The 16,162-nt window shown below is 44.2% G+C and overlaps 1 protein-coding gene across 6 annotated transcripts in view; it reads right to left on the bottom strand.

Moving 5' to 3' along the window:
• Window positions 1–6,791: 6,791 nt before the first annotated feature.
• Window positions 6,792–16,162, bottom strand: part of JADE3 (jade family PHD finger 3) — a 70,520-nt gene continuing 61,149 nt past the window's right edge. For all 6 annotated transcript variants that reach the window (XM_063340290.1, XM_063340298.1, XM_063340308.1 and 3 more), the window contains 4 exons: window positions 15,932–16,048; window positions 15,004–15,477; window positions 11,720–11,837; window positions 6,792–10,194 (listed from right to left, as the gene is read on the bottom strand). In XM_063340290.1, coding sequence (XP_063196360.1) covers window positions 9,302–10,194; window positions 11,720–11,837; window positions 15,004–15,477; window positions 15,932–16,048 — 1,602 coding nt within the window. In that variant the 3' untranslated portion in view covers window positions 6,792–9,301. The remainder of the gene's footprint in view (window positions 10,195–11,719; window positions 11,838–15,003; window positions 15,478–15,931; window positions 16,049–16,162) is intronic.

Genomic DNA, 16,162 nt, shown 5'->3' with positions numbered 1-16,162 from the left:
CTCCAGTCCCGCCCGGGGCCCGAGGCTGGGCCCGAGCCCGCCCTGCCCCGCGGAGGGGGGCGGTCGTCTGGCCCTGTGGGCTCCCGTCCGTGGAGGGCAGCGGGCAACAAGGGTTGCTTGAGCCTGGGGTGCGGGGGGAGGGCATCTCGGCTCCCCGCTCCCACAGCTGCAAGGGAGGAAGAGGAGGGAGAAGGGATTTCTCTCCGTGGTGGCCAAGGTTCTCCGCTCCCTGGAGAGGTTGGCTTCCAAAAGGCCTGGTTTCCCCATGCTGTGGTTTAGGAGCCCGCTGGGCCTTGGCCCTGGCTTTCAGCGCCAGGGATCTTTCTCCACAGCTCCTGCAACATTTTTGCCTTTTGACTTGGATTCAGTCGTCCCCCATAGGGATCCGTGGTAAAATGACTTGGGTCTCGCTGCTCAGCATCTCACGCATCTTCTCTCCTGCCCACTCACCCATGAGCTCGCTGCCATGTCCCCATGAACAAGCATTAACTAGGCTGCTCCAAAACCTGCCTCTCTCCCCGGCCAGACTCTTGTTTCCAGCTCACGCTTTCGGCAGCCCCTTTATTCCAGGGGCACAGCCCAGCACTGCACACCAGTGATGGCACAGCACCCACGGGGGTGTTCTACCGGGCAGCCTCCTCACAGCTCCCATTACAGATTTTCTCTCTTCCTTATCATACACCTTGCTATTGGCAATTATCTCCTTCGCAATTATCTCCTTCATGGGCTACATGTCCTTACCAACGTGTTTCATGCAGGCTTCCCTCGATGGGCTAATAACGTGATATTTATTAACTTAGTGTCACCTTACCTGAACAGTTAGGCTTTTATTTTACAGGCTTGCATAGCATTACTTCAGTGCTTAGCGTTGACTTTTTTTTTCTGCCCCCATCGTGGTGTTGTACAGCAGGATTTCATCTCAGACTGGAGGCAAGCAAGTTACTAGTGACTGCCAACACAGAAAACAAACATCCAGAAAAAAGTGCCACGGTAGCTCTGTTTCTTTCATACATTTTACTACAAAGAAAGAAGATCCAGAGCTTTAAAATTTGAAAGTACACCAAGAATTCATTGAGAATGTGTAAGTCCAGTGAAAGATAATCGTTGCTTCTCACAAAGCTCAGCCACATTTGCTGCTCTCCCACTGTCCTTGCACACTCCAAGGCCATTTGGGATACATGGCCAACGGAGCAGCTTATTGAATTCAGCAGCAGGCGATACTCACACGCTCAACCCACTGGGCCAGTCTCTCTGCTCCTTGCTGACTTAGGCATTTGCCAGCATGGTTTGGAGGCATCAAAACAAGCTATGTGTTGGCGCACACACCTTGGGAGAAAATTAACAGCTTCTGCGAGCGCTGGGTTACAACACAAACTCTGGTCTTCTTCCGAAGTGCCAAATATTTTGAACTTGGATCTCTAGTTACATGGGACAGTACTCCTGCTTCGTCTTTTCTGTAAAGGCTAATCTAGGCTTGCTGAAAGGTAGAGCAGGGAGGAATTCACGGGATGGGGCGGGGGGGAGGGGGGAAGAAGGGGGGTGCCCTCACAGGCAGCATCAGCTGAGGTCTTCTGCCAGTACAAGTTCACCAGGGGAGAGAAGAGTGCAGGGATGGTGGCTACCAAACGTGGTGCTGCCCAGTGGCTTGCCCACCAGGACCTTCCCACTGTTGCGTCGCAGCCACAACTACTCCACATACTCCATATTCCAGTGATAGGAAGCACACGCAGCACCTCCATGGCTTCCAAAGGAAGTGGCTGGTGGTCCAGCATTTATTCCATGTGGTAAGGCACATTGCACACTTACTCCTCCTCCTTGGCAGGGAGCAGGGGAAGGGGAATCATGTTATCACAACCACTAAGAGCAGGAGCGGATATGCAACGCGGGAGGCCCTGTAAGGTGAAGTCACAGCCCTCACCCAAGCCTGCAGGTTCCCTGAGCCTGCCGCAAACCATTACCCTTCTCGCCAGTGAGGAAACACTCAGCAGTTCTAGAGAACAGCCCAGTGTGCCACAGAGCTGGAAAAATCCCCCCATCCATAAGGACTGCAGGCAAAAAAGGGGGCTGGATGATTTCAGGGCTTATAAAAAGAAGCCAGTTTTGCTTATGCTGGTTCCTGGAAGGTTGCAGTTGTTCTCTCCTGTTTATGAGCCTGATCCTGTCACTTCTTCATCTTTAGAGCCATCTTCATCCTTTTTCTTTCACCTTTAGTCATCATCTTCTACTTGTACATTAGTCCTCCTCCCTGCTTGAAGGTGGGAGGGCTGTATGCCATATCCATGCCTGGTACAAAGTGCAAATGCTGTAATAGCAGATGTCGGTATCTTACAGCTGCATTCGAGCGGCACATGGAGGGAGTCCGTCAGGCCTCCTCCGCAGCTGGGCAAGGTGCGGCCGAGAGCGGGGATTACACCAAAGGCACTGGAGCCAGCATAGAAGCCTACGCTGCTGTGACATCCATTACGGCAACCACAGTGAGCACGTGGGAATTTACCACTAGCAGATAATACTGCATTTGGAGGGGTGCGGCAGGGGGCAACGATGACGGACACACCACCAAAACAAAAAGCCCAAGACCAAGCAAGGGCAGAGGTAGAAATATAAGATCAGTCACTGCAATCAGTTGGCTGGAAAGCAAGCGTTGGCACTGCCATGTGCTTGTTTTCAGCCAAGTGTAGTTCTTGGAATTTACTTGCATGTCCGGATCAAGCTTTTATTTGTTAGTGAGCAACAAGTAGGTCCAGGAGAAACCAAACTGCTCAGAAATCTCAACTGTTTACTAGCCTGGATGATCATAGTCGTGTATTTAAATACTCCCAACAGTGCAAACATTTGCTGAAGTAAACCGTTCTCCTGCTTTGCAAATGTCTCCTTGGGAGAAGGTGGCACGAAGGTGTTAAACAGCAGAATTGTGCCCGTTGATTAATTTATGTGTTACATCAAGTCTAACACCCATTGCTGTCACAGAAGTTAATGCAGAATGGACTAAGAATCTCAAATGGCAAATCTTTTCTAAAAAGGATTGCACCAAATTACTGCAAAGTCATATTGAAGCATTTAGCCCTAAAAGTCCACTTTCTCTCACAGAACCGGCAACAGTACCCTCTACTTACTACAGTTATTACACAGATGTCTTTCAGCATAATTTATTACATATTGTCTACCGTCTCATGAAAAAGAGCACATCGCACCTAACAACACAGCGCTATAAGCAGACACGTTGTTATGACCCTTCTCAGTGCAGCCAGCTTCTCAAATGTATCACAAAGACCCCTCACACCATCACACCTGGACCTCCCAACTTCTTTGCCATGGGAGCACCTGCAAGCGCAGGTTCCTGCCACCTTAAACTGCCTCACAAAGTCCAGCCTGTGCCCTTCCAGCCCCCGGCGCTGCACTCGGAACAGCCAGGGAACAGGGCGCTTCAGCAAGGGCAAGCATTCCTTCTCCAGTGGAGCACAGCCAAGACATTTTTCATTAATGCCTTACTCTTCTGCTCGCTGGACCCCACGTGATCCAGATTTGCATTTTGCTTGCCTCAGGATAGGAGAAAAAAAAAAAAAAAGAGCATTGATATGTGCTACAGCAGCTGCAAAATTATAGCCACAACGGAGGAGGCTGTGCAAGGGAGCCAGGAGTTCAGGGAAAGGCAGCATCTTTCATTCAAGTAGCTGATTTAGCAACAGTGCTTTCAGTGTTTGCAGCTTTCAGGCACGCAAGCCCTTCTTCAGGCCTAAATTGGAAGCAAACTTGAAATTAACTGCAGGTTTGGGGCGACTGCTCTGAGCTTAATTCAGCATATTCAAGCAGACAATTAGAGAGAAGTCCATTTTTTTATTACCCGTTCACAACAAGTGTAAAGTACAACTTGTTTATGGATATCCTGCATCACCTGGCTCATCCAGCTTTTGGCCTCTGTGCTTCCTTAAGCCAGGAGAGACAGCTGGCTTGTTGCAGAAGGAGTAATCAGAAAGGAGAAGGTTTTAGAGGAGATAACAGAGCAATGGTTGAGCCATCAGTTTTGAAGGAGGGGAAGTACTTTGGTCTGGCTCCATTCAATCAGATGCAAATGGAGCCTAAAATGCCAGTGATGCCAGGGCAGGGGTTCCCAAACTACCCTGCACCACCCTTCTGAGATAAGAGAGATGAACTACAAAGGAATGCAGCCAGACACTGTGGTTTCAGGTGAAGTGGGTAGGCTAGTTTAGCAATTTTTCCCCCCCCCTCAGATACCTTGTTCACTCAGTAGGGCCTCCACTTCCAAAGGTATAACCAGAGCCGTTTTCACAAATGGGATGTAACGCATTTTCTTTTTATAGGTACTACCCCAGTGGACTTGTTGTGGTTGCTGAGACCATAGAAAATAAGAAGAGTGGCATATCTCGATGTCTGTCACGAGCTCCAAGGCGTTCACAAGACCAGGAGGTTACTTGCAAGGCATCTTACTTTACATATTGCTGTTGTGTTAGGTTTGAAATTGTCCCTCAGGACACTGGCCCACCAGTCTCCAGGGCCAGGCCCATCAGCAGAACATCTCTGGAGCTGTTATGGCACTCTGTCAAAATACATCTTGTGTCCCTGGCCTCGCCCAGTGCTCTTCCCCGGGGTGAGGGCAGGTGGGGCAGCACCTGGGGAAAACCAACAGAAACCAGAAAAAAACATCTTGAGAAGGGTTAAGTCAGAAGAAACCATAAAGGTGTCATTACAGAGCCTTCCTGGAGATCTAAAACAATGTCTGAGATAAGGCAGCCTAGGGAGGCAGATATCCAGCTTCAGGGCTGCTGAGAAAGCGATGGGAAGGGTCTGCCCAGCATGAAACAAAAGACAAGAGTCCCAGGGGCAGGGCAAGGTGGATCCAAGGAGATTGTCCCAGCCAAAAGAAGCCTACTGGAGAAAGATTATCTGGAAGCTGTACTCAGAGGCAGGGAAACTAACGTGCAAATATCTGAGGCTGCTTCTCCTTACACAACAATGTAGTCATGCAGATTTATCCAAGCTATCTGCAGAGGGCTTAACTTGAGGAACAGAAATAAGCATGCACATCTGCTACTTTCAAACAGCTACCGCTGTGTAACGTTTGTCTCAGAAAGCTGTGCCATTTCCGTGACATCGCTCCAGATGAGTGCAGCGGTTGTCAGATGCCCTGGTTAGGAGTGGAGCCCAGGAGCAGTTATCCCAGAATGGTCTCTGCAAGAGGAGTACATTGCTGAATTGCACCCCAGGAGGGGCAAAAGCCTGTTCAGCCACAAAGATGGCATAAAGGAAGATTCAGAAGCAGCAGCAGACAGGCATCTTTCATGAAACCAGAACCCAGAAGTCTGTGAGTCTTCATGTCTTCCTGAAGCAGCAGCACTGAAGCACTCCATTGTTTTCTATCTCTGCCCTTCCCCAGTATTTTTCCCTTGCATGCCAAGCTGCCAGGTTGTGCAAGCAGCTTCCTTTTGCTCATTAATTCACATCAAAAGCATGTTTTCCCAATAGATGTGTCAATTCCCTGCAGTGCTAAACCTTCATAAGTCCCGGGATCATCAAAATTCGCAACGATCAGAATGACTGGTTTCGCTGGATTATCTTTGCAGCTCACAGAAGCAGGCTTTGAACACTCGGTAGCGCTCAGTCCCTCCCAGATATCAGATCCACATCACACGTCCGCAGCGCAGCTTGTATGCCTAGGCCTAGTCAGCAGTGAGGTAGCACATCAAAATCAAGTGACTGTTTCAGGCTTGGTTTTAATAGTTAAACATCTGTAACTCCTCTTTCTATGGTTTGTGATTCATGGTGCAAAGAAAACAGTCTACAAATGACATATGCAAGTTATAGCTGAGAACATTTCTCTTCAGATAAAGGCAAAAATGCAGAAATGATGGTGCTGGGAATCACCACGCAGACCCTGTTAGTGCTTGTGAGAGCTTGGCCCAGTTACCGTCAACAAGTAACCACATTTACTTATTTGTAAAGACTCTACAAACCAATAGCGGCTGTTTCCAAAATAATGGGGATACCAGTTTCCTTCCTTGGCCTTGTCTTTCCCACATCCCAGACACAAGCAGACTGTGCTTGCAAAGGGAATGGGAGGCCGCCAGTCAGAAAGTCACAAAAAGGAAGCCTGTTGCTGGCATCCGTTGCAAGAACGCCTTTAGGGAAGGAGAAATCCTGGCCCTGAAAAAGAGCTCACACATACATCACATATATATGTATATCACAGCACCAGCCTGTGGGAGCAGGGGGAACTACAGCAACAGGTCACACAAAACCGACATAAAACATCAACCCGGGAACTTGCTTGCACTGACTTGTCCTTTGCACACACATGGCAATAGCTGGCCGTGTTCAGTATGCATTTGTGTGTGCGAGCATACAAGAGGGATGACACAGAAGGCCCGACTATGGCTCTTCCTCTATAACTTAATTTGTCCAACCAGGGAAAAAAACCAGTCATTCTAAGGTATAAGCAAATATATTAAAAAGTGAGACCAGGGCAGCAAATGGTCTGTTACATTTGCTCAGCTAGGCAGAAACAAAAGCCAGGCTTGGACTATTTGCTATACACAGCAAATTAGCGTTCAGCAACTCTTTTTTGAGAGGCTGAAGGGGAAAGGTTTTCCTTGACACTTCAACTTGTTAAAGCATTGCCAACTCTGCAGAAATGATTTACTCCTGATGGACACAGTACTGCTGTTAGACTGATGAGTGTAACAACCTGCCAGACATAGAGGGTAAAGCCCTGAATAAATCACAACAAATGAAAATACTGTTAGCAGTTTCATAATTTAATGAAAAAGTACTTGTAAAAAGGGGACATCTGAAAAAGACCGAGTCCATCTTGGAAAATTGAATATATATATATATTTATATATATAAAACAAAATGCAAAAACACAAAAAAATTTGACAAATAAGGTTAAGAGGTAATACTTCAAACAGTTAGCCACCGAACACACAATAAAAACTAGCAAATGCACTTTGGGGACAATACTTGAGAACTACATAACCAAGGGCTCCTTCATATATCTATTAAAATCATGTAAAAATTAGCAAAACCATTGCCCAGACTGGAAACAACTGAATTAATAACCCCAGAAGAGCAGAAACGCTGAGTTTTGCTGAAGCACCATTTTCCCTCCCTTCTGTCATAGGCTTCCGGCCACAAAATAACATGAATGCTTTGCTGACCTCCCAGATAAGTGTTCCCAATACAAGCTTCATAAAATTTCATGACCAGCAAGAGAGGATTACTAATAAATATTGAAGGAGAACTAAGAGAATCAGATCTGGAATACAAATGAAGAGACATTTGTTTAGTTCTTCTGAATGACCCATGGCTTAGAACACAAAGCATTTCCCATTAAAATAAGATATGTGGAAACCTAAAATGCTACTGCATATTTACACCAAAAGAAATAATTTTGAAGATACAGCTCTAGAAAGATCAATTACACAAATATACATAAAATCAAGAAGTGGGGGAAAAAAAAAAAATTAAGATGCATGAAGTAAACAGAGCAGAATTGCCAAGTATACTTTTTTTTTTTCCATTTCACTACTGAAAAGTCCTCCAGCCCCTGACTTGCTAGTCCTATTGCAGCTAGGGAGATTTCAAAGTTTAAAACGGATCTGAAAATGTTGCTGCCATTACCCAAGCTAAAAGCAATAAATTAAGAGTTTGAAGAAAAACAGGTTGTTGTTTGGATTCTGCATAGTCATCTTTCACCCTGGGTGGGGAATGCATTTTGTTTCTGGCTAAAATGAACCCTCAACAGAAAGGAGCTGTATCACGTGCCTTAGACAACCTACAGCCTGCTTCAGCCAGTGATGTGAGGACAGAAGATGTTGCGCATTTATGAAGTGTACAGCATTTCAGAGAAAAACAGTGCAGTTACTTTGTTGATCCACACAACACCATCTGGAAAACTAGAAGTTTGTTTGCATTCAAACAAAAAATCCCCTGTCACTGAAACGAATGGAAAAGGATTCTCCTTCCTTCTTGCTTACTCAATACTGGCTGAAATTTAATCACTACTTAACAACTGTTAATTTTAAGGGACACAGAAGAAAGTTTTAGTTTGGGAAACAGCAACTGATCCAGAGGTTGAAAAGCAGCTTAGTAAAATAATTGATTTTCAGCAATTAAAAAAAACGTACTGTAAATGATGACTGGCTAAAATTTTACAGACCTAGATGCCAGAAGTAAGGTTCCTACACCCATATTCAGGCAACTAGGGTTGAAAATTTGTGCCTGCATTAGAAGTTCAGACAAAATTATTTCTAATTCAGCTTATTTTTGAAATACCAGGTACAAACACCTCTGGACATGAAATCTCAGTTTCAAGAGAAACCTGGCATCACTGGTGATTGCCTAAATTTAAGTGTCAAATAGCATTTTTCTTTGAAGTAGTACATCTACTTTTGTAAACACTATCCACAAAATTAGCCATCTGTACTTGTTAGCTGGGTAAAATATTTACAAGTGCATCCCACAACAAGCAACTATGTACAGAGATTAAAAAAACTGAAGTACTAGAAGTTATATATTTACAAAATAAGCAAATTATTGTGAAGAGAAACATAACCTTCAGCAAGAGCAGGGAACGGGGGCACGTCTAGAGGTCAGTGAGTTTGGCAGCGTCTGCTTCCACCCTCCGCAAGGAGCCTGCAAACACCACTGCGGTTCAAAGCCTCCTGCAGAAGAGGATCATCACTTAGTAGTCACTTTGGGCCTGATCCAGCAGAGCACACTGGCATGCGCTCGGAGATCTGAGCACAAGAAGCCTTCCTGAGGGAAACCAGCAGGACTTTTCACATGCTTAACTTCCTAACGCATCCACAAGTGCATTGCTGGATCAAAGCCATACTGCAGGTGCTGTAGGAATGCAGTTTCAGTGTCTCCGTTTGCAGTCTCTTGCACCACATTAGAGCAATGCAAAGACTTCTTTAATACCTGACCACCACCGCGAGACAGACTGACGTAACACGAACACGTTGCCTCGCACATAAGCTGGCAAGGGGGAAGCAGTTTCCTGAATTTACACAGAGATTAACCGCTTCGTGCTCTCCCAGATGTTACCCTCTAATAAGACATCGATTTCCACATGACTTTGCAATAACTCAGTTAACCTTGCGAAGACTGCAAGCCAATTCACAGTTGAACAAAACTACTCTTGATTTCTCTCCCCTCCCCCCATCCCTTACTGCAACTCTTCCTAACGTAGGTCCTGGACTATTTTCTGGAACCTTTTGATACTGAGCTTTGCACTGGTACACTGGAATACAGAAAGGCTGAGTTACCCCGTGGGGGCTTCTAATCACCTTTGTACCGAACTGTGAGAAATCATATTCTTTTTGTTTCTATTGTGACAATCTCTTCCAAAGTCCTTACTTGGGCTTTCTCTCTCTGAGCTACTTCGTCTTAACCTCACTTGCTCTTTGTTTTCGTCACTTTCTGCTTCAGAGTCACTCAGCTCTAAGTCAGGACAGTACCCGTCGTTGTCCTGGTATGGAGCACCTTCAAGCGTCTGCTTGCTCCACAAGCGATCTTTTGTTGCAAGTCTTCTTGTTGGCTTTTCACAGCACCGGAGATCTTCCGTGGTCCTCACCAGACTGTTGGTAGCCTCTTTAAAGGACCGGCTAAAATGTTCTATGGTGGATTTTCTGAAACCGCTCTGGCTGGCCAAGTGAGCCGTGAGCACGGACTCTTGTTCATAGGGCGTCTGGCTGGAGCTGTCTCTCTGGCTCACGTCTCCAGCTCTGCCCATCAGACCGTTGGACTTGGCCGCCAGCCTCGAGTTCTCCTGCTGCACCCGCCCATTCCCAATGGAAGACTGTCCATGCAGAGCAGCCTGGAGTGCTAAGGGCTTCCCGGACGGCTGGCTCCGGTGAAACTCCGGCATCTGCGTTGGGCCAGAATCCTTCACCTCACTCCGAGGTTTGCCAATCCCTGCCAGCAACCCGTTACTTCTGCTGTCGTGCTGATACCTGGAGTAAGATTTTGCTTTAATTTCAAATGATTCCTTTGACATCGTCACACTCCGTTTGCTGTAAACAGTGCTGTTGTTGTCAGGAGAAAGCGGTCTGTTGCCAGGTTTCAGCGAGTTATTTTTGCAATCTCCTAGTGCCGATTTGGGCATTTTTAACTTCAGGGTGATCCTGGGAGGTGGGTAGAACAGTGTGTTCTCTAGTGCACTTGTCAGGGTATGGCCTACAGGAGAAAGAGATGAGGAGACAGAAGAAAAAAAAAAAGGCTTTTTTAAAAGAGGGTAATCGTTCTGTTATCTGTAACGACTTTTAGAGTCCATTAGAAGGTCATTCAACAGTAACGTGCATTTGCAAACAATTAGTGTGAAATTATTTTAGGACATTAAAGAGAAGCTGGGATAAAGAAAACTGTTCCAAATTACCCACCACTTCAGAATTTAGGTAAGCGTTTTAGCATTTCCATTAAAAACAACAATGTGCCCTTTTTACAGGGCTTTAAGCCAGTGAATTGAACCAGTTTTGAGATATGACTGAAGTAGTTCCAACAAAGCTATAAAAAAGGTTCATATTCAGTTTTGGATGGAGAAAAAACAATGCTTCAAACTGAGTTTCAATTTGGACTTAGTTCAACCCTCTGCTTTGTATTATAAAATTCTCTATGCTTTAGAAGTCTTTTCACCCCAATATATTAGTCTTTATGATATTATACGCATACAGCGCCATTGTAAAGTAGCTATCAAGCTATTCTAGTAAGTATTAAAAAAGCACTTGTATTTGTCAAGACATCAAATAAATTTAGTAGACACTTCTAATAAACCGCATTTACACAAAACCAAAGTGCTTTAGAGTACTGCCGCTTCCACAAAGTACTAGTCTGATCTAAAACAGTTTAAAAAAAAAAACACCTTGTCAGTACTAATGAAACCTATCCATGCTTCAAGGGTAGAGGAAAAAACCAAAAAGACTTCACTCTAAATTGGTCATGAAAAACATAATATGTATCTTGAAAGAACAGAGAGATCTTAATTTCACATTGAAGAAATAGCTGCCTTCCCTATTAAAAAAAAAAGTAATTGCACTGTAATATATACTCTTCCTCTTTCCAAATGTTGTGTTCCTTATTTCAAGGCGGTCGGTATAAAAATGAAGAGCAGAGTGGGTTTTGGTACACGAGCATTCCTAAGCAGTTACTATTCGTTATTACAAACCAGAGTACTTAAAACTCTTTTTGAAGGAAGGAGAGTAACTGCAGACGGCAAGCTAAGAAATGCCTCTTTGCGCTGTTCATCAAGCATGCATGGCAACAGGAGAACAGCAGCGATTCCTATCAATCACTCTTCTCTTTTGCCTGAAGGAACCAACTACTGACAGCAAGCAAAAAACCTTCTCAGCTGGAGAACCAAGCAGCAGCACAGAGCTTGCTGTGGGGAAACCGTACCATAAAAAAAAGCAGCCAAGGAAACAAAAAGAGATCACTACCAGCTCATTTCTGCTATCTGGATGCCATAGTGATTGGTAAGTAATAGGCATATATCAGACACAGCCATAAAATAAAGAAATATCCAAGTAAATATTTTAAGAGATTAAAGAGGTTTTCGCATGTTGCTACTTTTGTTGACTGTGTACTTGACGAGAATTTTTAAAGGCAGATTTACAGTGTTAGAAGCACTAAGCAGGACATAAAGAGAACGCATTTTTGATCTTAAAGACAGACAGAATTTGCAAATATTTTACGTTTATATGATTACCTGCAGCGATTTCCTGATTAATGAGCTGGACTTGCAAATTGAAGACCTGTTCATGTACTTTACTGTGAGACAGCTTCAGTTTCTCTCTCCTGCTTACCATGTAGCAGAGATTTCTTACCTATGGAGGCATAACAGGAAACTTAATAGGCAATAAAAAAATAAATCTTGACATAGTTAAAAAAAAGTGCATCAACTACAGAATTAAAACACTATATGCAAAATCCCTTGGCAAAGTTCTTGTGGATATTACTGAACATACGTAACTATGAATTAAAAAATTATCCTGGAATTTTTTTTAATTGCCAATTCAATTAATGCCTTGAATATGTTCTGCAAGACAGCAGAATGTATTTTCATCTATAAGAACAGCGAGCAAACACAAAATTCCAGTCAAAAGAAAAGCAAGTAATTGCCAAGATTTGCTTGTCTGTAAGCCTGCTTCTATTATATACGATGCCAGGGATGTTACTGTAGGCAATACTGGATTCCCCCAGAATTTCCCTGCAAAGCGTTTCACAGAATGATTTTTAACAGCTAAACTATGATTGTTTCCCCTAAAATTATTGGAACATTTAAAGTAATACTTTATTTAAAGCTACCCAAGAGAGCTGGCCTGTTTGGACCAAAATTAACCAAATGTAGATCACCTCTAAAAGAACACTCTGGCTTCTTGTGCAATGTACACATTTTGGCTGACCCATTTAGCAGTTTTCTTTTCAGACTCCGTTGCACTGACTCACAGAGTTCAACAAGGCCAAGCGCAAGGTCCTGCACCTGGGTCAGGGCAACCCCTGGTATCAATACAGGCTGGGGGCTGGAAGGATCGAGAGCAGCCCTGCTGAGAAGAATCTGGGATTACTGGTGATGAAGAATTGGACATGAGCCAGCAATGTGTGCTCACAGCCCAGAAGGCCAACTGCATCCTGGGCGGCATAAAGAGCAGTGTGGCCAGCAGGTCAAGGGAGGTGAGTCTACCCTTCTACTCCGCTCTGGAGTACTGTGTCCACCTCTGGGGCCCCCAGCACCAGAAAAGACATGGACCTCTTGGAGTGAGCCTAGAGGAGGGCCACGAAGACCATCAGAGGGCTGGAGCACCTCCCCTGTGAAGACAGGCGGAGAGTTGGGGTTGTTCAGCCTGGAGAAGAGAAGGCTCCAGGGATACCTTATTGCAGCCTTTCAGTACTTAAAGGGGGCTTACAAGAAGATGGTGAGAGACAAGGAACTGTAGTGACAGGACAAGGGGCAACAGCTTTAAATTGAAAGAGGGTAGATTTAGATTGGGCACAAGGGAGACATTTTTACCAATGAGGGAGGTGAGACACTGGAACAGGTTGCCCAGAGAAGTTGTGGATGCCCCATCCTTGAAAGTGTTCAAGATCAGGCTGGTTGGGGCTTTGAGCAACCTGGTCTAGTGGGAGGTGTGCCTGCCCGTGGCAGGGGGCTTGGAAATAGATGATCTTTAAGGTCTCTTCCAACCCAAACCATTTTATGGTTCTGTGATTCAGTTCCACATAATTCTACTTTGACTATTTGAGTTAATAGCAGAATTTCCACCTAATATAACGAGAACAGGAAGAGGCACTGAAGTTCTTGAAACAGCATAGCGACCAGTTGAAAGATATTTGCCAAACATACTTCCCTCAGCACTCAACTCCATCTGTTCAGAACTGAAACCTCTCTCCCCAGAAAGGAAATTCCAAGATTCCCAAATTTATATTCATCCCAAGATATAACCGAGTAGAAAACCCTGTGGCACAAAGAAGTTCAGAAACTGAGACAGACGTTTCAAACTATTAATTACCTCCACTCAGAATGAACTACATTCTTTTCAACAAAAATTAATGCAAACCCACCACTCGTCAAGCAAAAAGTTCAAAATAGTCTCTTGAAAGAATGGATTTTTTACTTTTTTTTTTTTTAAATAAGGAACGATATCCAAAGTGGTCCTGGAAAAGGGGGAGAACTAAATTCAAGGCAACAGTAACACTGACGAGCGCAGATCTCAGCTCCAACACTCATGTCCCTGTACTTTTCATGTTCTCTCCCCAATATTGTTTTCCCTTTTCCTACAACACTATTTTCTCTCTTCTGCTTTTCCTTCCCCTCTCCTCTCCAATGCCTCTGTATCCCGGTTTAGCACATCTAGTTTACTCTGTTACCTTTTTCACATTCACAACCCATCTCTAAGCACTTGAACTCCATCTTTTCAAACTACCAGCTAGCTGGCAAGCTAGTAAGAGCCCAGCTAGCTACTGATAAAAAGATAATTTCCTTTTCCTCCTTCTCAGAAAAGCCGCAAGCAGTGGTAGAGTCAGTGGCTTATTTTCAGACCGCTAACCAACTGTAGCACCTAAGGTAGCTACATGCGGTGAAAGCATCTAGGTCAAGAGGGTGACGAGTGATTCAGCCTGCCTGCTACCTGGGACTGGCTGACACCAGCATGCTGGCAAGGAAGAGACGTGAGTAAGACTCCTGCACCAGATGTCACAGGAAGTAGTATGAGTACAGGCTGACACTCTTCTGTGCGCCTGGAGCCAAAAAGTCACTGTGGAAGTTAACCATCTAGGATTTCACTTACTTGCCTTCAAATGATGAGGGTAAGCAGCTCTGCTTTAATATATTTTTAGGACTCTCCAGAAGCTTAATGCACGCTCACCAAAGAATACTTACTGCTTTACCTATGCGAATTGATTTTTCCAATGCCAGAACTGGCTAAGATTTACCATTCTATTCTAACCATTACAAAACACCTTTTAAAGTCCAAATCAAGAGTCCCTCCATCCCAAAACAGAAAGTGGAAGGTAAGAATTTGTTAAGGCTGCCCCATTCCTTTGCTGTTTGCACTTACTTTCATTTAATACAAGGAACATTTTTGTTATTGAATCTGTATTACTAGTAACTGCTACTGCTGGGTCAAATAAATTTACTTGATTTAAACATTTACTCAACTGAAGTTGAAATCAAAAAGTCTGTTAGCAAATACGTTCATTGTGCATAAGAAACATGCATCTTAATATACATAAAGGAATAACCTCTAAGCAAGTCATGAAGCACTCCTTTTACATCGGATCTCTCCCTGGACTATGAAGGGGCAGCTCCTGAAAGTCTCTGCAGCAGGCAATGCAGCATACTGAAAGACTGGAGTTGAAGGTCTTTTTTTTTTTTTTAATTATTCTTTTAAAAAATCACCTCCCTGTGCTTCCCTCATTCTCACTTTTGTCCACAAACAAAGACCTCAGTCACCTGCAAATAATTTTTCAAAAGTTTACCAGTTAAGCTCTTACCCTCTCTAGGTCCTGTCTCAAATGCATGAACATCCTCATGCGAGTATGAATGCTATCTTCTTTTGGCTGCACCAAGCCATTTTCTTCATCCTCCTTGGGAGGAAACAATGGTTTGTTAAAGTTACTTTTTCGCTTTAATTTCCAGTAATTGTAGATGAAGTCTACAGCAAGTTTAGGAAGGCCCAGTTCTGCTGCAACATCCTCCACTTTAACTAGTGAGTAGAACTCTTCTTCCAGCTCTCGGAGTTTCTGGGCTCGCAAACTGGTTTTCTCACTCTCTGTTTGCTTCTGGTCTGACACACTTTTGGGGTGCTCATCAACATCAGGCAGTGAATTCTGTTTGTTCTTGCTGTGCTTTAGACAATAGGACTTGAACTTGACCTCATCCCCATCATCCAGGATAGTCTTCATCTCTAAACTATGCTCAAAGGCACAGGTGACATGAAAGGCAGTGATACAGCTTTTCACAGAGCACTACAGACAAAACAAAACAAAAAAACCAAACAACTCCATCACTAACAGTAGCAACAAACCAGAAAAAAAGGACAGAATTATCTTAATTACATGACAGTCTATCCCTACAAAAACATACTTCCTAAACACTCTTAAAAATGTCTGTTGATCTCTTTGAAGCTGGTATCACCTGATTTAGTATTTTCTTGTTTGTGAACAGTGTTCAACAGAAGGCCCTTTCTGTACGCCTCTGACCCAAATAGTGGCAGCCCTTACACATCTCAGCCTTGTTCAGAAGGCAACTCAGACTAACTCCTAAATCTCTGTGCTAGTGAACTAATTTGATAGCAAACAGCTGTGAAGAAGTAAGCACCTATCCAATGGTCATCTGCATTGTAAAGCATCTCTGAACAGAGGAAGAACAACATTGCCCTTCTCACATAGACTCAAGAGTTACCACAGGACAAGTACGCACCTGAATGCAAGCACCAGTTTTCAGCTTGCATAAACTACACACTAGAGCCCATCGACTTGGTGGAATGTGAGACACCTTTGTGATTGGCTCCATCCTTTCTGGGCAAGCAATACTAACCTGTAAACAAAAAGAGCAGTACAGGAAGCAGTTATTCAAAACAATAAAAACAAGCTCTCCATTAATACCAGAAGAAGAAACATGACCACACGTTTATCTCACTGTGAGATCTCC

This window comes from Chroicocephalus ridibundus, chromosome 1 (assembly GCF_963924245.1).
Source record: "Chroicocephalus ridibundus chromosome 1, bChrRid1.1, whole genome shotgun sequence".
Lineage (NCBI taxonomy): Eukaryota > Metazoa > Chordata > Aves > Charadriiformes > Laridae > Chroicocephalus > Chroicocephalus ridibundus.
The sequence above is the reverse complement of the archived record's forward strand: the minus strand, read 5'-3'. Positions and strand labels throughout refer to the sequence as shown.